The sequence below is a fragment of the Drosophila suzukii genome, chromosome 2L, assembly GCF_043229965.1.
Source record: "Drosophila suzukii chromosome 2L, CBGP_Dsuzu_IsoJpt1.0, whole genome shotgun sequence".
Taxonomy (NCBI): Eukaryota; Metazoa; Arthropoda; class Insecta; order Diptera; family Drosophilidae; genus Drosophila; species Drosophila suzukii.
In genome coordinates, this window is record NC_092080.1 from 20,741,169 (window position 1) to 20,767,806 (window position 26,638).

The following is a 26,638-nucleotide window of genomic DNA, read 5'->3' on the forward strand; positions in this document are numbered from 1 at the left end:
AATGTTGAGTAATAAGAGTTCTTCAAAAGCTTCCAACACTTTTTTTTAGTTTTGGGAAAAATCCCACCAAAAGGTATGTAAAATGCACCTCTGGGAACCTCCGTCTAGCAATCTCGGCTGGCCCTGACAAATTAATCTCTTTCATAGACAAGTCCGGAAAGTAATTGTGTTTTGTTATGTAGCTTTCGACTGGTGGAGAAACCGTTCACACATTTTAAACACCGATTCCCAACAAATTCAAATGTTTTGCCAACATTTCGTATTAGAATAGTAGCACAAAACCTAAGAAGCGGTCGAGGAATTTTGCGCGACCCCAAGTGTACTAAAACCCTTCTGATTTCAACGACCACCGAGTTCTCTATTTTCTATGTAAAGCGACGAGCCAAATAAGTAAAAAAGCAGAGCAAATCCCACAATCGAACGAGGACCAGATGTGCTAGCCAAGAAACCAGGTCCGCAGCCAGCCCCAGACGAGTCCGAAAAAAAAGAAAAGAAGAAGCCATCAGCCAGTCAGTGAGTAAGAGAGCCCGGAAAGGAGTTTCCAGATTGAAGGACATGTGGTCCCACCAGTACAAGATGCGTCCGCAGATGCATTGGCCCGTCATCCACGAGCAGATCGCGATGCAGTGCGCCCGGAACATAGTGCGTGTGGCCTCCGCCTTGCCGCAACCGCAGCCACGCTGTCCATCCGGCCATGTGGCAGTGCTCGTAGAGCTGCGCCGCGTGGACGAGCCTACCGTGCACCGCTACCAGGTGAACGTGCCGCCCACGGGCTGGCCGTCTGGTGATTCCCAGGGGTCGGAGGCACAGGAACAGGAGGGCTTTCAGCAGCTGGTGCTCCCCGGAACCCTGGAAACGATGGGCCACAAGATTCCTCAGCCGGAGAGACCTCCATGTCCCATGCACGGCCATGCTATTCTGGACGCTGGCAACACCACCAAAATCTGGTCGCCGGACTCCCACTCTGGGCCACCTCCTCTAGTGATGACCCAGTGCTCCATGCACATGGTGAATGGCCAGAACCCTAAGGAATTTGCCACCTTCAGTGAGCCCGTCGTGGCTGGCGATTCACCGGACGTCCTGAGGGCGCACTTTATGGCCAGTCTCTACCAGCAGCATGCCAGTCCCCTCACCTACTCGGACATCTGGGTGCAGGGAGAAGCTCCGGGGCATCTGCCCCAAGGGGAGTCCGCACCTCAACCTCCCATCCCGCAGCTCTGTTTGGGGGAGAACAACGAGTATGTGGCCACCTCGGAGGCACGACGCATCAATGGGCTCAAGGCGTCTCCCAAAAGAACTCCTCGAAACGGAAATGGAAATAGAAACGGAAACGGGAAGGGAATAGAGCCACGCAGGATGGCCGAGCTGTGCCTGGACAGCAACGGGGACTACGTGCCCAATGAGCAGCTGCAGCGTCCTTTCAACACCCACCGCTCGCAGGTGATTCCCAACGATATGAGAAGGGAGCAGCCCTACAATGGGCAACTTCAGAGCCACCAGGTGGAGTCGCCACCCAAGGGACTCAACGGCTACAAGGGCGAGCTCTGCGGATATGGTTACATCGGCAAGGATCCCGGCAAGCCCAAGAACGGCTACAAGGATCAGCCGATGGCGTTTTCGGAGCGAGGAAATGTCCTGGGCCAGATGCAGGCACAGGACCCGAGTCAAATGATGGGTCGTGTGGCAATGATCGAGCCGCGCATTCGCCAGGTGGCACCCATTGTCCCGCTGAACAACCCGTCCTTGCGCAGTCTACCAGGTGAGATGAAGAAACCAGCTATTTCATTGCACTGACTTCAGGATTGAATACAAAATAGTCCTATATAGTCTATAACAGAAACAACATAACAACATAAACAACATTCTTGATCTGAAAAAATATTTAATTGCTAGTACCTGGAGCTTCTTATTATTTTCACATTTTTTTTATTTTTAGGAATCAAAAAATGTTTAGCACATATATTTCTTTGAGAATTATATTTTAAGAGAAAAAAGATTGTAGACCTATTAGACGTTGGATCAGATTTGTAATCAGATTTTCTGCAATTTCTGATAGGTTACCTTTTTTATAATACCAAACTTAGATTAGGCTTTGTTATGATTATGATATAGTAAAGACATTTTTAGCCAAGTCAATTCTGGGTAAACATCGTGTATTATTATTAAAAAACGTAAACGTGTTTAAGTCAAATTTTTTTTTTAACGAAACTGACTTGTTCCTTCTTTTTATATTTGCTTCTTTTAATTGTTAAACAAGTGTGTTTAATTTTAGATATATTTTATATTGATACCACATAAAGAAATGGGGCGTACCCATTTCCTTTCATCTCATATAATATTATTAATAATATTGTATTATCATTCCAATAATGCTTACCTCCTCCCGCAGCAGTGACGGTGCCCCCGGCGCCACCTCAGGCCTATCCTCGGGAGCTGCAGGAGCTCTTCCGCTGGAACTACTGTGCCCTGTGCCACACGGTCATGCGGTCGCAGCGAAATGCGCTGGACCACTACGCGTCGCGGGCGCACGACCGCCGGCTGAGCTCCTGGCTGGTGCGCCAGAGCCCCACTGGCCATGCTGGTCAGGCGGGACAGGCTGTGGGCGCCGTGGGCGTGTCGGAGGAGACGCTGCAGTACTTGCGCTCCGCCCGCCCGGCGGACTTCTACTGCGAACTGTGCGACCTCAAGCTGACCTCGGTGATGCACGCCGAGCAGCACTTCTGTGGGCGCCGCCACCGCCTGGTGGCCCGCCAGATGATCAAACCGAACGGAGAGGGCTTCTACGATCCGGAGGGCAAGTGGGTGCGCACGGACGCCAAGTTCCTGATGTGCGAGCTGTGCGACGTGAGCATCACCTCGGAGTCCCAGATGGCCATGCACATGGCGGGCACCCGTCACCGGAGGCGGGTGCACTCCATCTATGCGGCTGGATGCGCCGAGGCCATGGCCTTGGGTGTGGGTATGAACGTGGGCATGAATGTGGGCGTGGGCGTGGGCGTGGGTGTGGGTCTGGCCCCCTTCAATGGCGGGCAGGTGTACGGGCTGAACGCCAATGGATCCCTGGCCCCCCTGAGGCCCATAGGCCTGCAGATCCTCCCAGCCCCGCAGCCACGTCCCCTTGCCGATCCCTCCTACTACTGTGAGGCATGCAACATCACGCTGAACCATTTGAAGTCGGTGCGGCAGCACGAGCAGGGACGCATGCATCGCCGCAATCTGCACAGGCTTCCGGGACAACCGGTATTCTACGAGTGAGCTGGCGGATTGGGAGGTTGGGAGATATACTGGATACAGCCACAAATAATATCAGCAGCCCGGAGTTCGGGAGTTACCGCACCCACTCCCACCCACCGCCGGATATTCATGCTGAGCTGTGTGTTATTTGCAATTTATTTTTGATCATCTACCTTTTTTTTATGTTTTCTAGTAGTATAATAAATATCTCCGAAACCCCAAAGCCCTTGGCAAATATCAAGGACACTTATATTGTGTTTATTCTAATATGGGAAATCTATAAAAAATGATTATCAATAGTTGGAAAATCTGATATACACACAAAAAACACGATTATAAATAAGTTTAAAAACGTAACAAATTTATTTACATGTTGAGAAAATTTATTTAATTAATTAGATGTCCACAAAAGTTTAATGGATCACCATAATTCATTGCATACTTGTGGGCTTCTGTTGAAACCTTAGCAACATGTTGCTGCAACTTGCATGTTGCTAAAAATAGTGACAAAAAATGGGAAACATTGAAAGATTATAGCCCCATTATTTTTATAGAATTATTTAGCGACGAAAATACTACATTTATCTATTCATTTAATAAATGATTTATACATTTATAAAAATTTCCCCGAAATTAAGAGAATCAAGCGTTGCCACTGGCAAATTAAAAGAATCAAGCCTTGCCAGACCGAAAATATGCAGTCTCATCTTAAGGGGAAAGAATAGTGCAGAGATAGGTGAAAGGGATGGTAGAGGTTGTGAAGAAAGTGGTGAGGGGCTTTTGCTATGCAGAATGGGGGGTCAAAGAGAAAGCCAAGGTTGGTGTTACCAGATTAGGAAAAATATGACTCATCTTCATGAAGAGAAAGAACACATGGCGCCTTGATTCAAAAATATTGAATTTTTGAGCTTGATAAAAGTGTAGGAACAGACAACAACGACAATGGATAATATAAAAATAGCTGCTACAGAAACTAACGTTTCTTGAACATATATTTGTTATTATTGTATGATATGGTTTTATCTGCAAGCTTTCTTTCTTCTTTGGTAATAATCCACATAATTTTGCTACTTTTATGATAAATGTAACGAAGTTTTAAAAACCATCCGCATTGTGGGAGTAACCACTTTTATTTTAAATTAAAGATATGTAACCCTACTTACCCTTACGAACAGAATAAAAAATTACCATTTTGTAGCACAAAGAAGAATTGCCTACACATTGGTTCTATGTTTGTTGCCGCAACTGTACTTTCCTAATCGCAATGACATTTTTTAATTTGTCTATCTCACCATCTATTTTTCCTACTATCTGGAAAGATTCTTTCATTATTCCACTCCACAAAAAGGATGTGAAGGTTAATGTTCAGAACTATAGAGGAATCTCCGAATTGCCTGCAAATTGGCATCGACGCTGGAAAGTGAAAGGAAATGTAGTATTCAGGAAATAAAAATCTTTTCTTGGACCCTCCCCTGTATAGTGTCCTTTTTAATAAATTTATTAATTTTATTAAGCTGATTTATGATTTAAACTTAATAAATTTCCATTGGCTAACTAAAACAGTTCATACTTTTATAAGCACTTTAAAAATAGTTCAATATAGACGACGGCCAATCCTGGTGACATCTGAAAGCACTAGATATGTATGCTCACAAGAATGAAAGCCACCAGAACCCGATTCCAGATCCGCCACTGAGCGGGTGGAACTATCAACACTTCCGGACTAATTAATGATGCGATCCACTCACTCCCGCCGCACGGCAGAAATGTCTGGAATCTTTGCTTTTAATTGCCAGCCTGCTTATGCAGAGGCACGCTCCTCCGGCCACTGGGCTTTGGTTTCGGTTTCCGCCAGACGGAAATGGCATAAAATCCGATGGGGCTGCCACTGGAGCAGTCTGCAGACGGCAGACAATGGTGGCCATAAAAAGGAGTTATCGCTTGACAAATATCGGAGAGAGTGTTGCCCGACCACAGTGTCAGTCAGCGAGGGTCTAGACAAAACATGGCGCTAAATAAATAAATAGTAGCGCCAGCGGCAAAAAAATCCCACTCATTGACAACCACAAAAACGGAAAAGAGACTTCGGCCGAAATTTATGGCCAATTTTTGCTGGGCCGTAACTTTGTTTGGGTTTGAAGTTCGCCGCCGTGCAAGGTCAATAGCAGTTGGGGGCGGCGTGTGAACTGGGGGCGTGGTCGAAGCCCCGCCACATCCTGAAACCAGTGTAGTCTGGTTATCTACTGTATTTATACCATTTGGCGTCTGGTCGCCCCGGCAGACGGCAGAAGCTTCAAACATGTTTTCGCATAAATTAAACTTCTTATCTGGCTGTAAAACATTTGACGCCATTCCTGGTGCTGTTGCATTTCACCCGATTGCAGCCCGGAAATGTGCATATAAGCAGCAACAATAAACACTGAATTAAAAAACAAAAAAAAGCAGCAACAATAGACCCAGAAGAGGAGCAAAATATAAATAAATATTGCCGGGAAATGGACAGTTTTATCGATGATACAGTTAATGATATAACCCTTGTCCGAATGCACATCGTACAATCCATATGTGGCTCGATGACAGTCTGACTTAAATTCGTGGGGAAATTGATGGCAGATGAGCTGGAGCTGAATAATAATTCATTTTTAAGTGTTTCCATTAAAATAAAATGGCAATGCAATGAAGGAATGAAAAACAATTATGGAAACCGTTTGCTTATGTTAAATATCAGAATTATGAAAATAAACATAAAGCTATCAGTAAAATATTTTTAGGTAACGACAAATATTTAAAAATATTAATCTCTTGCTTGTGTCTTCTTATTTAAATTAATGTATTTCCTTTTTCTCTTGATAAAGAGTACTTATATATATATATGTTAATCCTTTGCTTCTGTCTTCTTATTTAATTTAATGTATTTCCTTTTTTCTCTTGATAAAGAGTACTTACAAAATTCAATTTTATTTATATTAATAATTGTGTGATTAACAAAAAATGAGAAATACACATGCTTTGTTAGCAGACATGTTTTTGGGCATTCCCAGCTTTATTAGCTGCAGTCCAGCCCCCTTAAAATTTCGCTGGGCTTGTGTACAACTGTGTAAACAAATTAATTATGCAACTTTGTGGCTGAACAAACCGAGCCCCTTCACTCATTTACCCCTGCCCAGTTGCTTTCGCTCAATAAAATATCCTTTCAACATATTTCAGCATAAACATTCGCATTTCCACGTTTCCCTGCCCCTCGGGCCTGCTGGAAAATGGTCGCTGGAATCGCTCAGGCATAAGGAAATTTATGCGTGGCAAAACCAAGCCCCAACCGAAACCAAAACACATTCTCCAGGGCAAACTCTCGACTCTGGCGACTAATTTGCATTCGCATAGCCCACAGATATAGCAACGGCTACGGCGCAAAGATACAGATACACGGGTCGGGTCCAGATACAAATGCAGCTTGCATCTGTGCAATTAACATAATTTCGGCAAAACGCTCACTTGGACAAAATGCTGAGCTAGTTGTAGCGATTTGCATTTCAAAAACACGTGAAATAATTTAAATATTGCAAGTGTTGTGTAATGCCCAATTTAGAATGTGTTGTGTTTTGTGTACTCGTGGTTAGCTCAAATTAGTTCTACATAAACGTATGAATATGTATAAGGTAAACCTGAAAGAAATTGAAAAAACTGGATAGCAACTCAATCCATTTTAAAAATATTTTAAAATTAGCCTGATGCAAACATGTATATAACTTAATTTAATAATATTTACACTGCCTTTGTGCAATGTTTTAATAGATATGATTATTTTAAAGTTTATAAGTTCCATACCAATTCGTTTGAAAAAATGTGTAATTTATATATAAACTTGGTTTTGTTTATAGCTTGATTAAGACAAAAACTATTTCTTTATCTTATGCAATATCTTTATTAGCATTCAGCTAATTTAAAACTGATGTGAGCTGCAAATGTCATATTATGATATATCTGACAATTTCAAATATTTGGCTATACGTAATGTGATCGTTTTGTTGTCAAAGTCTAATAAACATTTTTTATTTCTCAGTTTTTGCCGGCTGCCGCTTACCGTCTTTATGGCACTTATTACGGGGTCTGTCGAAGTTGTGTCAAAACTAGACTCAGATTTCCCAAAGGGTGTGTTGGGGATCAGCCCAAAGGTTTAAAGCGTGTGAAGTGCTTATTGTCTTGCTGTCTCTGCGGAATTATATAAAATGCTTTTAATGTTTTTAATTGTTACGTGTTTTGCGCACTTTGTGTGTCACAAAAAGTGAGTGTTTGAAGAAGGGGGCTATGGTTATGGCAGTTAATAAAACCAGAACCTGCTTGGGGGTAAGACTATTACATATGTGACTGGTTAATTAGCAGAGCTTGAGTTTGAGTTAGATAAAAATTGGACTACTTATCATTTAGCTGGCACATAAACGATGTAAATAAATACGTTTTTTACAACTGCAATGCTATAGGCATTTTAGCTTGCTGAAACGAATTTTGTTTCTGGTTTTTGGATGAATTTCAAACCGGTTTTCGTCACAAAATATTATTGGCTTACATAGGATATTATTTATTTAAGATGCAAAACTTTAATACAGTCGCAGCTTATCAAGGCTCATCCGGATAATATTGTTTTATGTTAAAAAAAATGTATATATATAATAAAAATAATGAATTCAGTCGAAACATTGATTGGTTTCTGTAAAAATATTATATTGTGTTATTTTCCTTCTGAATACCTTATTAGTAGCCCGAAAGGCGCCTTACCTTGTCACACAATTTCGCTCAACACATCATCGCAATGCTTTTCTTCTACCTCGTCATTTGCAACAAGCGTTAGCAAATTGAACAAGACGTTGATTAGAATTTGAATTTCGCGATATTAACAAACAAATCCCCCGAGATGGAGCAGACATCCAGTTTAGAGCCTCAGCAATTTTTCGGGATGGGATATGTGTCAATCGAACGATCGGGGCAGCGACTGGCAAACAAAAACACTCGCAGCAGGGGCCGCCAAAACCGGCTAGCTGGGAAATTGTTTTTGTTTTGGCATTTTTGCTCACAAATATTGCAAGAAATGTAAACAGGAACAGAGCCTGTTGCCTGCTGCCTGGTACCATGACACATTTACCAACATTTTCGTTGTTGTTACTGGCGGATGACAAATCTGGCAAGGCATTCGGGCCCACCTGTTGTTGTTATTGTTGTGCCACGGAAAAGCAAACAAACAACACCGCTGGGGCTCAGTCCCGTGTCTCGTGCCCCATGTCTCGTTGCTGCCTGCAGTTTTGCCATCAAAGCCAAAATAAAATAAAAGTTGGCTCAAAAACTGCAAAGCCATACATTTTAAAGCAAGAAGTGGCGATGCCCTAACTTATGTTTGCTAATTTATTTCACACTTCATTAGAAATGATTTTAAATTGTATGTCTTGTTTATCTTAAGATATAAAATTCTCTTAAGATTTTGGGAGTCAACATAGGTTCCAAATATGTTATCCCAAAATTGTACCATACTTACAAGGGATTATACCTTATTAGGGGCTTATACCTGGAATTAATTTCGCCATTAGTTATTATAATACAATTTATCATCGATTTTCCTTATGAATTAATTATGTATTTCTTTTATAAATGTATTTTTTTATAAATTTAATTTTTTTTATTTGTTTTTAAAGTTATTCGATATATATTGTACTCTCCTTCATCCAAGCAAGGACGTCACATTCCTTTAAGTCTGAACTGATTTGTACACTTCTCAACAGCTTCCCTTGTCGTGCCAGCACCTACTTGAATTTTATTGTACATCGAGGAAAAAGTTCCCTTAAAATTTCCAAAAACCATTATACAAAACATAAGAATGATACGAACCAGGAGGTCGAAGAAAACAAGGAGGGTTCCCATGGAAGAGATTGCTAATTTCGACGACGATCCTGAATTTCGAGTACTGCTAATGGATATTATACGTGTTCTGGAATCGATTCCCGAAGCAGCTTGATGCAAAATCCATCGGAAGAAAAAGTTCGTAAGGGGTTTGTTGTAGTGTTACATCAGAAACCAGACTTAAACACTATCTTAAATTAAAGTTTCAATGTCCAAAAACGTTGCGTATTTGTGCAGCTTTTTCGCTTTATAGAGTACACTTAAAACGACTTTCGATGTCGCCATTAGCAGAGTTTTCTCGGTTTGGAAAATTGTGTGCGAGAAGACGGAAAGAGACGGAGCAACTCTGCCGCCCGGCTGGAAGGTTATATAATAACAGGCCAGTCGGTCGATGGAGAGAAGCGACCCGAGTGGGCTGCCACTGCATCTGCGACTGCAAAATAGTTAGTGCAATCAACCTGAAATTGGAATGCCATGCAATTGGAATGCGTTACCAAATATTGATGACAGTAATAGCCGCCTCGGAGGGTTCCCAAGTTTCTGAGAGCAAGAAATCACTTTACATAATCGTCGCCAGTCAGTCAGCTGTTTATCGGCCCCGGGAGAAGAGACCAGACCAGACCGAACCGAACTGAACAGACCGCTAATAAAGTACCCCAAGCTACCATGTTACGCAGACCCCAAGTTGGGTGATAGAAAACGCCCCACCAAGTGGGACTTTTGGCCGCCGCCCCACTGATTGCAGTTATTTGGCTGGGATTTGCTGTCTTCAGTGGTTTTTGGCGTGGGTGTGCGGCAGGCGCCACAATTAAGTGGCGGTTTTGAATACCCACGAGGCGTGTCCTTTTGAGGAGTGGCTGTCTGGAAGATTTCCCATTCATGTGGGTCTGGAATCCTGCCTTGATTTTGGCGAAAAGAATGCAGCTAAGTGGGTCAATCCTCAATTGGATAATAGTAAATACAAAATGTACAAAAATATGTTTAAATTAAAGTTTGCTAAGGTCTCCAAAAATGAGTTAAAATAAAGAAACCCCTTACTCATATATTCAGAACTACATATAATGCCTTTAAAATTGAATTCAGTGAATGAGCTTGTAAAAAGCAAAATATTACTATCTGAAACGTGCTCTTTTTACGAATACTAAAGTTTCACGTGTGTTTTCTTTATAGCCCAGTTGAACTTTTCCGCTCTAGCATTAAGCTGTCTATTAAAATATAATTTCCTTTGCATATGACCATTAAGAGATTGACCGTTCAAGGCTTTAACGCCTTAGAACAAAAGGTTCTTTAGCTCAGGGACAGCACTAATCACCCGTTCGTTAACCCGGGATAGAAGTTCGGAACAATTGGGAGCGTATTAAGGGCCATTAAAGTGTAAGCACTACACTAAAGTCGCTCCCGAGCAATTAAACCCAACCCGAAGCGATGTCAAGTGCGCTAATTAAGCTCTTTTGACACTTTATACATACATATAGTAAGTGAGCGTAAGATGATATGGAAATGAGATAGTCGGCCGGAAAGTGTGTCAACCATCAGGCAAACATCGAAAATCTCGCAAGTAAACTCCTGGCAAGGTCACAAGCAAGAAGCTGAGGACAACAGAGAAATTACCGACCGGCAAAAAAGCTTGGACCCCTTAACCCTTTTCCCTCTGGGCTCATTACAAAATTTCAGTGTCACGCTGCGGGATAAAAGCAAAACAAAAATCTCAAAAAAATTCGACTGCATCGGCCAAACAAATTACAAAAATAAAAAAAAAGTAAATCACGCCTCGCGACCTTGAGATTGCCGGCATTAACCCATTACGAAACAATGGGCTATTTTCCAAAGCACTGCAATTACTGCTAAGCTCTTTTTTAAAGTTTTATTACTTACCGGCTAAGAGATTCATTAAATAAATATTAAGTTTAAGCTAAGCTTTAACTTTTGAACTAGCTTTTAATATTGCTAGCTTACAAAATTATTTAAATACGCATTTATATTTGATTATATAAATAAAAATTGTATACAATTTGCAGAATTTTGTATTCAGTTTGGTTTGCTTCATTTAATCTGATTGAATTTATTACAAACCATTTAAATACATGTTTTATGCTTTCCTTAAATTTTATTATAATGGGTTAAGTTGCAACACTGCAATTTGGTTTTGCCTTACTTGCTGCAATAATTTCAGTTAATATCAACAATTTTCGCTGCCACCGAAAATCCGAAAATCCAACGCACAAAATGTTGTAAGAATCTCAGCGAAGCCAAAAAGCCCCAGATACTCGTAATTGTAGTCGTAACAATCCGAGCAAGATAATGACGGAAAGCACAGCAGCACAACAATAATCACGGCAGCCCAAAGAAGTTGATGGCCCTGCTCCTGCCCCACAATTGATTGCATGTGGCACGTGTTCACGGCATTCCTCCAAGTCCAAGTCCGATGGCCAAGCGATTCTGTTGCACACTTAATGGCATTGCAATGCAATAGCTCGCCTTGAAATTGCAGATCATGTGTGGTTATTCGAAATTGTTGATCGATTTGTCTACCCTCTGGTCGTATTTATAACCTGTTGCTAAAGGGAAAATGGTAATTTTTTAAAAGTAAATTTAGAATAAGATAAAATAAATTAGTCTTCTTGTGTTAAGCAATTTTATATGAGTATCCATTTCCATAAATCAGTCAAAAAGTGGAAGGTATATTGAATAAACACTAAAAAAAATCGTTAAATAATTCTTCGAGGGCATTTCGCAAAGCGTTCGCGAAGCTTTCTTGCCTCTTTGGTTTTTTATTTTTGCCACTTTTGATTACTGCTGGGATGTGGTAAGAATGCATGTAAAAATGGTTATTGAATTTATGATTAATGCCCGAGCGCAGTTGTCATTGAGGGCCCGACAAATTGGCCGGCCAAGGCCAACCGGTGCGGCAAGAAACCCGAGATAAACGGGAAGAGATCGTTGCCAAAGTTGGTGGGAACAGAAAACCGACGACAAGGCCCAGTGAATGATCCCAAGATGCAGATGGCCAACGAGACGGCGAAATATAAACAAAACAAATGATGGGCAATCAAAACAAATCGCGCAATGATATGTTATACACGGGGGAGATGGGGGCACTATTTGCTCCCGAACTGCCGCCTTCAGCCAGGCGGGGCATAAAGCAAAATAGTGTGTAATTCAGCCTGCATTTTAATTTGGCCAAATGCAGACGTAACCCGATGCCAGGCCAAAAGTTTCGTCAGTCGGGGTCTTGGGATGGGGGCTACAATTGCAATTACCTTGGCGGCAACGGCAGCTAAACACGCAACCAAGTCAGTAAGACGCTCGGGACGCGGACGTGCCAAACGATCCACCGCCTAACGGCTAAACGGATCGAACCCTGAGACAAACCCCGACCAACCGAAATCTCTTGCGGCGGTAGGAAGGTGAGGCGAAACGAAAGACTTAGGCAAAAAACTTGATCGGCACGCGCCAAACTTTGAGTGGGATGATGGCAAGAGGGGGTGGGTTGGTTTGTTGCATTGGGGGCGTCGAACATATCGGCTCGATCAGCTGACTAACTTGGGCGAGTTGAGCTAGGTCGGCAAAATTTACACTGAGAGAAAAAATGTGGGACACTCTGTTTTAACAAAAATAAATATCCCAACTTTAAAAAATGAGTGGACCAGAAATTAACAAATACATAATAAATTAAAAGATATTCATACAAAATTAACCATATATAGATACATGTAGAAACCAGTATCATTAAATATATTTCAGTTGTAGAACTTGTAAAAAAGTAAAGTTTTTGAGGTACATCAACTTTTAAAAGCTATAAAACATTTGGTTATTTATTTTATACAAATTTGATAGACAGAAACAATTATTACCTTACCTAACCTTACTTTAAATATACAAATCCATAGTAAAAATGTAAATTATTATATATTAAACGTAGCTTAAGCCCACACTAGATATAGCTGCAATAAAAAAAACGTAGGTTATACATAGTAAATTTCCAATTGCCTTTTAACCTAAGAGTAAATAAATAAATAAAATATACAAATTGTTTAAGTAAAATAACATAATCTTGGGCTTTAAAACCAGAATCACGATTTTCATTATTTGCAGTGCACCTCACAAGATAATCACACAAGTGGCATATATATTACATTCAAATCCTAAGCGAAAAACAAGAAACTCAGAGCAGCCTTAGCCCGGCTTAAATCCCCACTTAAGCTGATTACTTACCATCCACAAGCTCGCGATCCACAAGCACCGGCTCGAACAAGTTGCCCCGCAGATCGTGGCTGCCATTCGAGCCTAGCTCACTCCATTCTGCCTACGAATCTGCCAGTCGAGCGACGAATCCCAAGCCAGACGGTTGAAATATCACATTGTTGGTGCCGCGCATACCCCCAAGATCAAGTGATCCGATCCGGAAAACCCGTGCTTAAACACTTGTGCTCTCCGTGGGAACTAGTCCCTCTAATAAAAGCGATCCAAAGGATACCGGCGGAACAATCGGAGTGCCGAGAAGCGCCGCACGTACATAACTGCCAAGTGTGACGAAAGCGGGAGAAAAAAGATAGTGGCGACGTAACCGTTACGCTTAAGTGCAAGCAACTGTTGCATTTGCCAATTTACCCCATTTTGTGTGTCCGACTGAGCGTGAGTCAGTTGGCCAGTGAGTGAGTGAGTGCCTGGAGTGAGTGTCGAAGTGAGTGTCGCCTTGAGTGTCTGGCGTGTCTGCGGTGCGATTGCTCCGGTTTCGGCCTTCCGATGCGGCCCACCGTCGAGGTCAAGGGTCGCCTGCTGATGACCCTGCTGCTGCACTGCCTCGTGGCTCTGGAGGTCTGCGGACGGGCCGGCGCCTTCACGCTGCTCTCGCCCTTCAGCTACAGCTCGCTGAGCTTCAAGAACCTGCTCAACTCCGTCCTGCTGTCGAGCAACGCCAACCTGGCCGGCGGAGGTCGGAACCTCAAGTCGGACGTCCTCGAGGACGCCTCCCTCATCACGGTGAGTCTTGCGGAGTTGTATCCATCGATTGTTTCTAAAGGTCTTAGTACGATCTGGCTCTTGGGTTTCTTTAAATATGTCCTAAATGACACCTGTCTGAGTGTAAAGAGGCTCCAGCTTACAATTGTAATTTCTTATCAGCAATCGTTGGATAAACTTTCATGATATGTGACGCATATTTAAATTTTGGCGTTTGCATTTCGCACTCTGAATTTCGAATTTCTGCCACAAGCAACATAAAATATTACAGCGGCTAATAAATTTCCTGAAGCTTTTATGTAAAAGGCATTTTTTGTAGTAATTGTCATATGAACATATGAATAAAATTTTTTTTAATTAAAGTATATGATATCATATCATATCATTGATATGTATTCAATACAACTCAGTATTCTGTTTATCATCTTTCCTAATGCTAACGGCATGACATTTAAATTTCAACTACCTATATGAAAATAATTTTTACTACAAGTCATTAAACTACTATAGTATCGAAATGTTAGAAAAACCCGAAATGAGATTTTTATGGATTCGTTGATTGCCTACAGAATCCGTAGGCACTGTAATCTTCAGAACAATTAGGAACATTTCCTTAGAAAACTACATTTGCGATATTTTTATATAAAAGTATTGGGGTAACAGTAATTACTTTCAATGTAGAATACGTATAGTTGGTAATTATATTTTTGGCATTAAGTATAAACTAATAACGTAAAGCAGCGTGTAAGGGCCTTTGAATTTAGTTAAGTCGTAAACATTTTTCTACCACAGGTGATGAATATAAGTTTTATCGACCATGGTACAAATTTGTGTACAGGGTTTTTTTAAAATGCTAAAAATCCAAATAAGCACAAAACTACGATTGTGAAAATATTATTTTTGAAGAGAATTTATAAACTCAAAATATAAAGATCGTTAGGCGGCTCGGTAGTTTGACTTTTGTTTGTTTACTTGTACCTACACAACAAAAGTTTGTCAGAAAGTAGTTTCGATATAAAGACATATCTCAAGTCGGTCAAAACTCCACGCTTGAGTTCCCCTCTTGCAGTGACATTGGTTTTCCACGCCGTATTTGTTTTGTTTCTGTAACCGTGCTTTTCGGGCTTTTCTGTGGCACTTAATCGCGTTCTGTTCTGGTATTTACTTAGCTCGAACATTTTTTGTGTGTCATATAAATTTACACTTTTCTTTCCCCGCCGCCGAAAGAAAGTTTGCGTTCTCGGGGTTCGTTGACTCGGAAATTTCGTGTGCGGTTCGAGAACTACTCCCAATTTTATTTGAACTGTCTGGTGGCACCTGGTAATCGTAATGGTAATGGTCACTTGCCGTGATCAACTGCAGTTGCCACTGCACTTTCCATCGGCTTCCCTTTGTTTGCCAAGTGAAATGGGGGGCTGCCGTAACTTGTGTGGATTTCGTAGCCTTTTTATGGCGTTAATCATGTCTAACTCCAGTGAGTGAGCTAACTCGCCGCGAGTACGTAACTGATGGATTTATTTCTAGAGTTGAGGCTAATTAAAAGGTTTACGAGCCTGCATTTCTGAGGTGAAGTAACCCGAAAGTGTACGGCTTTATTCGGGTGGCAGAATGTTCGTAACCAAGTTAAAACTGCATAAGGGAGCTTTGAGCTGGGATTCCACCTTCGAGAAATCGAATCAGGTTTATTATTTATTTGCTTATGTTTTTCAAACCCTCTTACAACAAAACAAAAGCCGGGCTTAGCCTTCGTTGAAATGGATACAATACGAAATGAGTATTTTATGGCAGTCACAGAAATCAGAGTTCGTTTAATGAGTTCGGTTTTTAGAATTGATAGCCTTTGGTGGTGCGAAGTGACCTTGAGCCCATTTACAACGCTCACGTGATCAGCAATTAGATCAACATTTTCATTGGGCGTTTGCTCACACAATTGTTAATGCTAGCCCCTGGTTTTCCATGGGCTTCCAAAAACCGTTTCAAGGCCAGGAATTTGCATTTCATAGGGCCGGCCTTAGCCGAAAGAAACACCCGATTTTGCCAGCTAAATATCAAAGATCACACCGAGCTGAAGATTACCCAATCGTTGTGTTTCAGGGTGGGGTCAACAAACAGACAGGTGAAAATGAACAGAGCCAATAAAGCAAGGCAAAGCCGAAGGAAAAGAGTTATTAGCAAGTGTTCAAGCTCACATTTGCCCACGATAACGTAACGTTTTTATGCGATTTACGTGATTCGAGCCGTTGCGCAGACCCAGAAACTAATAAAGGGAGAAATACTCGTATAGTGGGTATGTACCTGGCGCATTGTCAACCCAAGTGCCGCCGTACTTTTCAGCTGGATCTTATGCAAAGTCATGGCTGGGCTTTCGAGCGCGTTCACAGGCGCGTGTCTGCAATGTAACTTAGTTCGGAATAAAACGCCGAGCCTCGTCACAATTTCTGCACGTTGCCAAATTGCATAATCGGCAGTTGGGAGATGGCCAGATATATATGTATCTCACGGGGAACACCTCAAGCGGCTGACAATAACAAATTGAAATTGTCAACGCTACACAATAGTCAACCTGCAATTAGGCTAACCTGTCCACGTCCACAGCGCTTGACTGACTTTGAAATATGGGTTAGCAGTCTGCCCGCCTTCCTACCAACAATCCACCATCCACCACCCACTACCACCCATTCCACCTGCCCAAATGTCAACAAAGAAAGCCCAAGGCTTCGCTTCCCAATAATAAGGAAATAGTTTTGGCATTTGGCTCGGCTCTGGATAGTTTTCGCTTTTGTTTTGCATAAAACAGTCTCGTTTTTGCTTTAATTTGAATTTAAAGATTTCCGCATTGTCTTTTCTTTGGGGCCCGACCTGCCAAGGATTGGCAAATAGACGTCGTTTGGACTGATTACGTCTAGGTGTTGTAATGAGTTATAAAATGCATTGCAAAGGGCGGGAAAATTGGGAAATTATCTAAATTATTTTAGATTATATTGTTTGCTAAATCTGTGCTTGTTATCCTTTCAATGCTAATAATAATATTATTCAGTACTTAAAACAAAATTAATCATGGAATCGCCGGCAATCGTTATTGGTATTCTAGCAGCCCTAATCGATCGCAGTAATTTGCATTATTTTTAAGTCGTTGCTCCACTTGATCCGACATCTTGAGAGCAGAGTTCAAATGTGATTAACCTCTAAGATTTTGATGTCATTTAAACGATGTCAGCACAACGGCACAGAAAATGCAGCCCAAGAGCTGACATCGAACGAGAGGAGGAGAAACTGGTTGGGGTCGGCCGCGATGACATCGAGACGCTTCAAACGGCAGTCATTATAATGACTGTGATAAAAGCCGAAGTCAATATCAAGGTCAGTTACAAAATGAGCGATGGTCTTAAAGTGGATATCGACACAGACACAGAGACCATCCATCCGTCCATCCGACAAACTCAAGTGGGGCTTGTGGCTCTGGTTGGGTCCTCTACAAAATAAATCCACTGACGAACTCAGCTCAAGTTCGAGCCGCAAAAGTGTTTTATGCAAATGAATCAAAGGCACGCCACAAAGGCCCCAAAGTTGACACTACCGAATTTGCATTGAGTTTTAGAGGAAAAATACAAATCAAACGAAAACATGGAACACCATGCACACCCAAAAGTCCCATGCAGCTACAGTAGGTACTGCCTAGGCCAAACACTAAATATAGGTTTAGGTACCACAAAATGGAAATTACCTTGGGAGAGTAGCTATTCTCAAAAATAATCATGCCAATTTTCTATTTCTCCTCTAATATATTTAATAATTATTATGATAATAAAAATATATATATTTTATATCATAAATATTAAACTAAAAAACAATTATCTTGGAATTTTTTGTTTTGTTCAAGGTATAACATACTATAAATTTGAAAAAATAGAGTAAATATAATAATAGAAAACCCAGAAGGGAGATTATTTCATATTTTTGTATGTCGATCGTTAGTGTTTTTTTTTTTTTTGATTACGAAATTACCATATATTTTATTTAGTAATTGTTCTTTATAAAACAAAGATATCCCAGAGTCACTGTAGGTCAGTGCTCACTGATTGTACAGCAAAACACAACATTGTCAATTAGCATGGACACAAACCGGAGGCAGGCAAACACCAAAATTAGTGGGTCATGATGAGCATTATGTTAATCGCAACTCAAGACTGTTTTGTAGGTGCTAATGAAGTTTTTGCGGAATAAACGAAAAGTTCAGTTAGCAAAACAGTAAAAATATGGAAAAAGAAACCGAAAAAATAAAAATAGACGCCGTCCCAACAAACAGCCACAATTTATTTTTGTATTGGCCCAGGTCGAAATCAGTGTAGTTCAACATTTACTTTTCCATCGGTCTCTCCCTGCCTCTGCCTCAATTTTAGCCCCTCTTATTTATTTAATTATAGTTTTTCAACGTTTGTGCACATTGTTTGCCCGGCCATTTTTTATTTATTTACTGTGCCTTTTAAATTGGCGTTAAATCAAACATTTTCATATTTGTGCAATTCGTTTGAACTTTTGTCTTATTGTTTGCTGTTAACAGTTTATTAAACAAATGAATTTGTCCCTATATATAGTTTTATGACTGAATAAAATCATAAAAACAAAACATAAAACACATGGTAATTTCTACTTTATAACGAAACAATTAATATGCTTTTAGTGTAATGAAAATACAAGCTTTATTTGCATTTGTGAATTTCTTCATAGCCCCTAGATAAATATTAGCAATACATATACAATTAATTTCATTAGTTGCAGCACACCACTGGCTTAACCACAGTTATTTTTTCTTGTCAAGATATAAATATTGCGGAAATTTTTATTACTGAGTATTTGTCGACTTGTGTGAATTTCAAAACCCCCCGAGATTGGCCAACTCCCATGGGCGGGAAAATCCAGCTGCCGGCCGCACTTTGTTGCATTTTGAACATCTTTGCAACGCCTTTTCGGCTCTGGGCAAATATTGGCCGGCTGTTTCGCCAAATGTGTGTCAAGCTAAGAAAAACAAAAACTTTGCCGGGTAGCATCGGCATCGGCAGCAGCTGTTGCAATTTTTCGAGGCTTGGCCAAGTAACTTTCTGCGGCTTCTTTGCACCTCGTTCGCACGTTTATTCATTCTCGAAACAAAGAAGTTACGTAAGACAAAAGGCAAGGAAATTGGCCAAAATAAATAAATACCAAAACAAAAATAAACCAAATTTATGCTCAAACATTTGGCCAAATTGGCCGAAAACAAAACAGGCTGAAACAGAGCAGGAAAAAACATTTCGCTGGCTTACTTTGCGTACCACTTCCTCGTGTTGTCCAACCAGCCGGCAAGTCAATTGGCCAATTGAAGTGTTTATATTATTTTCTGGCCAACAACAGAAGGGGCTATTCGCTGCCAAGGTTAATTAAATTGCCAGGCGGCTCGCAGAGAGTCTCTTTTTGTAGTTTTCTCAGTCTCTCGGCCGGTTTGTTTGTTTGCCTCAAATTTGGGTAATCGCGTGTTTATAACTTAATTTCAACAATGGTGTTATGAGTTTTCTTTCGGCCACCCACTACCCGAGCGGCTTACATAATCGCATAGACAGACTTATCAAACGTATCACGAATTTCTGAAAAACCTATAAATTCACTTGCCAGCAGGAAGAAAACTATGCTGTCATACAGTGCGTATGCTCGATACGTATGCGAGCTACGTGACTGGGTTAAACTATGGCGATGTACTTAGAGAGGGGGCCGCGTGGACTTTGCGTCACCTGGAGTTCCAATAAAGCGTCCCCAATGATGAACATGCTTTATAGTTTGCCCGGTACTTTTGTTTTCATCGGTGTCAATAAAGAAATTCTATAAGGTTCTGTCGGCCAATATAGTTGGAACAAAAATACACAGAACATTTTCTGGCGTTCTCATCAGAGTTGAAAATGTTCTTAAAAATGGAACGACATTTTTGAAGTTGAAAATGTTTTCATTTTGCTCGTACCAAGCTGAATTGGCGGTATTTACATTGTATATATCAACAAATAATTTATAAGTCTATTCAGTAGTGTATACTTATCAAAAAGTTGTTAAATAAACTCAATTTAACTTTTAACTACACGGCTTTTAAGAACGAATGTTCTCAATTCAAGAGCAATGTACTTGAATATTTCTCTCTGTGTACGAGATTCACTGTTGGGCTGGAAAATACTGTGCCAGCACTTTTCTACTTGATTTTATACTTTTTTGAGTCAGGATAAGCCCCTTAAATTAGTCCCATTCCCGGCACAAGCCAGTTACTCAGACATTCTCGACCACAACAGCTTGTCTGGTTACTTTATTAACTTGTTGATGCCACAAATTAAAATTCATTAGTTCAAAATGACTGTGGTTAAGGTCAGACGACTGCCTCCTTGATGAAGATGACGCTGCCGTTGGAGCCCTGGTCTCTTCCACCTGCCCACCCATTTGAACTATGCAAATTAACGGGGTAGAAACAAAGAGCCGGGAGGGCAGGTGGAAAAAACTTGGACCGAGGCAACTCAATTTCACACTACCATGATTTGCACTTCTAACACCTTTCTCTCCCTCTGTCGAAATTGTTTCCGTTTTTTCTGCGTTCGTACAGCCCAAATTAATACGCAAATATGGATATCCATCGGAGACCCACACTGTGGTGACGAAGGACGGCTATATCCTGGAAATGCATCGGATACCCAAGAAGGGAGCTCAGCCGGTTCTGCTCATGCACGGCATTCTGGATACCTCGGCCACATGGGTGCTCATGGGTCCAAAGTCCGGATTGGGTAAGTGACATTAAAGGGTATACAAATATTAATTGAACAAGTTCTACTTATGGATTATGATGCTAATATTCTTTTGCTCAGTAAATGTATTTAATATTGGTTATAAAATCAATTTTAATTACTTAAATGTACCCAATTTGATATTATTTCTAAAATTGATTGATAAATGATATTTTAAACAGGCTACATGCTGTCCGATCTGGGCTACGACGTGTGGATGGGCAACTCGCGGGGCAATAGGTACTCGAAGAACCACACCAGCCTGAACAGCGACTACCAGGAGTTCTGGGACTTCACCTTCCACGAGATGGGCAAGTACGACCTGCCGGCCAACATCGACTACATCCTGAGCAAGACGGGCTACGAGCAGGTGCACTACATCGGCCACTCGCAGGGAACGGCCATCTTCTGGGTGCTGTGCTCCGAGCAGCCCGCCTACACCCAGAAGATAACCTCCATGCACGCCCTGGCGCCCATCGCCTACATCCACGACATGAAGAGCCCCCTGTTCCGCACCCTCGTCCTCTTCCTCGACTTCCTCACGGTGGGTTTCGATTCGGGTCTATAACGCCAGCTGCGGCTGGCCATTTCCCATTTTCCACAACGCCATTGCCCGTCTGATGCCGTTTTTGTTGCAGGCCGCCACACGAATGCTGCGCATCACGGAATTCATGCCCAACACGAAATTCCTAGTGGACCACAGCCAGGTTGTGTGCCACGACAACGCCATGACGCAGGACGTCTGCTCGAATATCCTGTTTTTGGTCGCCGGCTACAACTCCGAACAGCTGAACAAAGTAAGCAGGGGCCACTGTGCCAAAAGGGTAGTCCCTATTGAAATCGTACTTTCTGGGTAAAAATGTAAGATTTAAACCCTGTTATTTGGATAGGAACTTATAGTTTTGGCAGAATTTTTAGTTTTTTTAAGCAATAAATTGATAAAAAACAAGGAAGAACGCTATAGTCGAGTACCTCGACTATCAGATACCCGTTACTTAGCTAAATGGAGATATGCAAGCAGCAAAGCGAGATTAAAATGCGCCACCTACCGGCGGTATACAGATTTAAGCGTTATGGGCGTTAGAGTGGGCGTGGCAAGTCGATAGGTATCGACGAGACCAATACATTTCAGTTAAAATTTTTTATCTAGCATGAAAATTGTGGGCGTCACAGGTTTTCGCGGTTTGTGGGCGTTAAAGTGGGCGTGGCAAACTTTTTTTTGGGTCAATCGATAGGTATTGATGAGAACAATACATTTCAGTTAAAATTTTTATTCTAGCATCAAAACTGTAGGAGCCACAGTTTTGGGCGGTTTGTGGGCGTTAGAGTGGGCGTGGCACTGTGCTGAAACAAACTTGCGCTGCGTAAGAAGCTCAGGAATCTGCACGCCAAATCTCAATAGCCTAGCTCCCATAGTTTCCGAGATCTCAGCGTTCATCCGGACAGACGGACAGACGGACAGACGGACATGGCTAGATCGACTCGGCTAGTGATCCTGATCAAGAATATATATACTTTGTGGGGTCGGAAACGCTTCCTTCTGCCTGTTACATACTTTCCGACGAATCTAGTATACCCTTTAACTCTACGAGTAACGGGTATAATTAGGACTATTTTGTTTTATATAGTACCTACACTTGGCAGTTAAAATATAGTTTTCAAGGTATAATTAAAAAAGATAATTAGGATCTCGATTAAAATTGTCCCAAGAACTCCAACTTTTAGAAACAGCCTATCCAGTTTTTATGAAGTAGACTTCTAATTTTTATCTTTTTAAAAGAAAATAAGTCTTTCGATTTGACAGAATTTAATCGCAATAGATAGACATATACTGTACCTTTAAACCACTGTTTAAAATGTTGTTTATCCTGGTCAGTAGTTTATTTCATTCAATTGTAAATATTTGTTTTATGATAGTTCTTATTACTTTCATTAATATTACTACTTTATATAAAAGAGGGCTAAAGTTACTACATTTTTCTCGCTGTGTGCGATATCTGGCAGTGAGAGCAAGCCCGTGGATGGAATTGGATTACGGGTGTGTTTTGGCCACGATTTCGCGTGACTTGTTAGGCAGGCTGAGAGTCATCGATTCGGTTGTCCCCTTCGATTGTCTTCATTAAGTTGGCACTTAATTAACCCGCCTCAATTCGATTGTCGGTCGGAGTAGTTTGCATTTCAGTTTGAGCCGCAATATGTCGGTGCGGAATGTCCTTAATTGCTCACTACAGCTCGAAAGGGAACCTTTAAGCATCGGTTTGGGGAACTCAATACCTTTTCGGGAACTTTGCTTCCCTTAAATCCATGCTCAACACGAATGGGCACATGCAGTAATTCGGGGCTGCAATTATCGATGGGTTAAACGTAATTCAACTCTATCTTAATCCCCCAAGCGGCCACGATGTTTGCATTAAATATGCTCAATGCCCTGGCAAAACTTTGCCCGATAATCGACCGCAAGCTAAACACCCGCAGATTCAAAATTACGGCCCACAAAGTGCGGCCGGCTTAAATTACTTGAACAACATGCAAGTGCTGGGCGATTTGGGATGTGCCATGTAGGGTGTGGATGTGGGGGCATGACCTGACCTGGTAGCTGGCATTGAAAGGGTGTCATTATCTATTATGTCAATGGCCGCCAAGAGTGGGCGGTATCTTCTTGTTGTCCTCGTCGGCGTTGTTCGAAATTGGCATAATTAACTGGCGTGGCCTGGATGCCGGAGCACCGACAACAAGCGACAATGCATGCAAATTAGGCGCGATTCTGTGTCCCAACAAGAACCAGGTCCCCCAGATCGTCCCTCCACTTTTGTCCCCATGAGTAATACAGAACGCTAATGCCATGCTGGGTGCTCGAAACATGGTACGGCTGTTGTTACATTGTCGAAGAAACAGGTGTGTTATCTTGAAAGGGGAACAATGCACTTGCAAAATAACATTTGAAATTGGAATACCCCTTCGATCAAAGCTTTTTCTTATGATAAGCCTGACACTCGGTAAATTAAAATTTTTTTTTTATTCCCTCTACTCGTAGTGCTCGCAGATTCTAGAGATTCATGCGCACCGCAAGTTTAGTTCATTAGAGTGCCACGACAATATAACGTCCACAAACAGATTAAGTTTGTGACGCCAAAAATTTCATAGATTTTGTTCGAGTAATTAGGACAATTAGTTAAAAAGTTGCAATTAAGGTCACTGCCCGTATATTGCAAGAACATGGTCAGTGACATCACAGCCAATAGATTAAATGGTAAATTTTTAGATGTAAAGTAGATAAAAAAGTATGCACCTTACCCCTAATCGAGGGTTTATTTATTTTGATGTTGGTTAGGAGAGTATTGGGTTTCCCATAGTCGAGGCATTTTTCTACCAGCCACTACCGTTATTTTATTAAACGTAAACGTCTATCCTACAAATCAAAAATGGTAACTAAGCCTCTAATATTCCACTTTCAGACCATGCTCCCTGTGATGCTGAGCCACACGCCCTCGGGAGCTTCCATCAAGCAGCTGGAACACTTTGGCCAGCTGATGAAGTCGGGGCACTTCCGGAAGTTTGACCGCGGCTACCTGCGCAACCAACTGGAGTACAACCGGATGACTCCGCCGGACTACGACCTGTCCAGGGTCAAAGTGCCGGTGGCACTGTACTACTCGGTGAATGACCTGCTGGTCTCCACCACCGGAGTGGACCGCTTGGCGAGAGAGCTACCCAATGTGATCGACAAGTACCTGGTGCCCATGGAGCGGTTCAACCACCTCGATTTCCTGTGGGCCATCGATGTGAAGCCACTGGTCTACAACCGCCTGGTGCGAAATGTGCGGCGGGTGGAGAACCACAGGGCCAAGCTAACCGCCAATTTGGCCAGCTACCTCGCCATGCAGCTGCAGCGCCAGCAGCTCCGCCAGCAGATGCAGCAGCAGCAGATGATGGAGGGACTGCCGCCCAATGTGCACCTGCCCCACGGATTGGGCATGGAGATGATTGCCACGGGAACCACCTTGGCTCCTCCCACGCCTCCCACCACAACCATGCCCACGATGACGACCTCCTCGACGGAGGATGCTAGCGAGGATGAGCTGCTGACCACCGGCACCACAACGGAAGTTCCGGCGTGACTTTGACGCCATTTGGCCAAGCTCTTTTCGTTCCAATTTCATATGACTGTGATGACATTTTTAACAATTTACCGATCGCAGCATCGCCAGGTCCTTCCGCAAGAGGACCTCAGGTGCAATCACTCAGGCGCAATTCATTCCCATACATCCAACAACCATCCCACAGAGAGCCCCAGTTTCGATACGGCCACTTTTTCCACCAGAATTGTTCGACCCGTCTTCTGTGCTACTCTAAATACTTTAATTTATGTGTACAAATTTATGAGTAATTTTAAATGTACGTCTATTTTTAATAAAAGAAATACCTTAAGCCAAGCTGACCGTTTTTCTTGGGTAATCAAATCATATTGAGTTTTTTAATATCTGTAATACAAGGAAGAAATCATAAATGCCGAAGAGCGTAAAACCGGACCTTAAAACTATTTATTCATTGACAAAATAAATGGGCTATGACAGAAAACATTTTTTCTAAAACAAGATTGAAAGAGTTAACTTACTACTTTTGTATTTGAAGAAAATATAAAACCCATAACGTTAAAAAAATAAATATTTTTTTTATATATGTCATTTACATGCTACTAAAATTATGACTTTCTTGAAAGAGTTAAGCCTGATTATTTTAGCGTACATTTGTAATCTGATTCACAGCGAGGTAAAGTATGCAACGTTGTTGGTTCTTTTTTCACGAAAGCGCCCAGTTGCATACTAAAAATTAAATAGACTTTTCCATCCGAGACAATAAAATCGTTTTTAAATGCTATTGGTTGTATATAGACTCATCTTAAATAATTTGAACTTCAGATAACCCAGCAAACCCATATACCGGTAGAAAGCCACGGCGATTTTTTCTACCCTGGGGGTAAACTGACCGAAAAATGAGAAAAACTTAAGAATTGCGGAGACGGGCAGCAAACAGCACCAACGCTTAATTGCGACTTAAAACGCAACTCACTTCGACAGCCAGGGTGCAAAACTTTATCCTGGCACAGCAGGAGCCGAAGCCACAGGATCTGCACCAGGACCACACTAATAAAAAGTACTTCTCAAATAAAACTGTCATATTCATTGAAAATTTGAATAAAAAGTTGTTGGAAAAACCATTTATATCACGAATTTGGTTTACATTAATAGGGGAAAGTTAATTTAAATTGATATTCAAAATAGTTACATATAAGAAAATCAAAGCAGAAAAAATCCATGTGCTTTGAGTTTAATTTTCTCAGGTTTCTTTTATTGGTTTATACTGTTTATTACACAAATCCTTAAAGTTAAAATCATTTAGGGCGTAAGCTGAGAGAAAAATAGTTTCCCGTTCAAGAAAATAGTAAAGAAAAGTTTAGGCATCTAAAAAAAAAAGATATTTTTCAGAGTGTAGGTCCAAACCAGGACGCGGACTGGGAAAGCCGGAGAGCCTGTGGACCGCAGTTGTGCACTTGCAGCGACAACTTAAAGCCGCATGCCCAATGAATTGCCTTCATTTGTCGTCGTTTGGCGTCTGGCGACCGGCGACACAAGAAACGAATGGTAAAAAGAAAGGCTGACTGCGACTGTAGGCAAACTTACCGCGCGCACTGTTGCTGAATAAACAGCTAAACACAAACACAGTGGGTGGCAGCAGGATGGGATTAAGACGGGGTCCGCGATTCGAAT

The 26,638-nt window shown here is 41.7% G+C and overlaps 4 protein-coding genes across 4 annotated transcripts in view; all 4 read left to right on the forward strand.

Moving 5' to 3' along the window:
• The first annotated feature begins 566 nt into the window (after nucleotides 1–566).
• Nucleotides 567–3,457, forward strand: dbf (doublefault). Its single transcript, XM_017085780.4, has 2 exons — nucleotides 567–1,759; nucleotides 2,390–3,457. Exons 1-2 carry the CDS (start codon nucleotides 577–579, stop codon nucleotides 3,253–3,255), a joined length of 2,049 nt encoding a protein of 682 aa, XP_016941269.4. The 5' UTR covers nucleotides 567–576; the 3' UTR covers nucleotides 3,256–3,457.
• Nucleotides 3,458–5,465: 2,008 nt separating this feature from the next.
• LOC108012748 (uncharacterized) overlaps nucleotides 5,466–26,638 on the forward strand; it is a 30,882-nt gene continuing 9,709 nt past the window's right edge. Inside the window, exon 1 of the mRNA XM_065863506.2 lies at nucleotides 5,466–5,469. The gene's annotated coding sequence lies outside the window, so the exon portion shown is untranslated. The remainder of the gene's footprint in view (nucleotides 5,470–26,638) is intronic.
• LOC108012210 (uncharacterized) lies at nucleotides 8,963–9,729 on the forward strand. The gene has a single exon (XM_017077509.3). It carries the CDS (start codon nucleotides 9,098–9,100, stop codon nucleotides 9,233–9,235), a length of 138 nt encoding a protein of 45 aa, XP_016932998.3. The 5' UTR covers nucleotides 8,963–9,097; the 3' UTR covers nucleotides 9,236–9,729.
• On the forward strand, nucleotides 13,792–25,303 carry LOC108007402 (lipase 3). Its single transcript, XM_017071059.4, has 5 exons — nucleotides 13,792–14,103; nucleotides 20,693–20,870; nucleotides 21,053–21,414; nucleotides 21,509–21,667; nucleotides 24,326–25,303. Exons 1-5 carry the CDS (start codon nucleotides 13,867–13,869, stop codon nucleotides 24,986–24,988), a joined length of 1,599 nt encoding a protein of 532 aa, XP_016926548.3. The 5' UTR covers nucleotides 13,792–13,866; the 3' UTR covers nucleotides 24,989–25,303.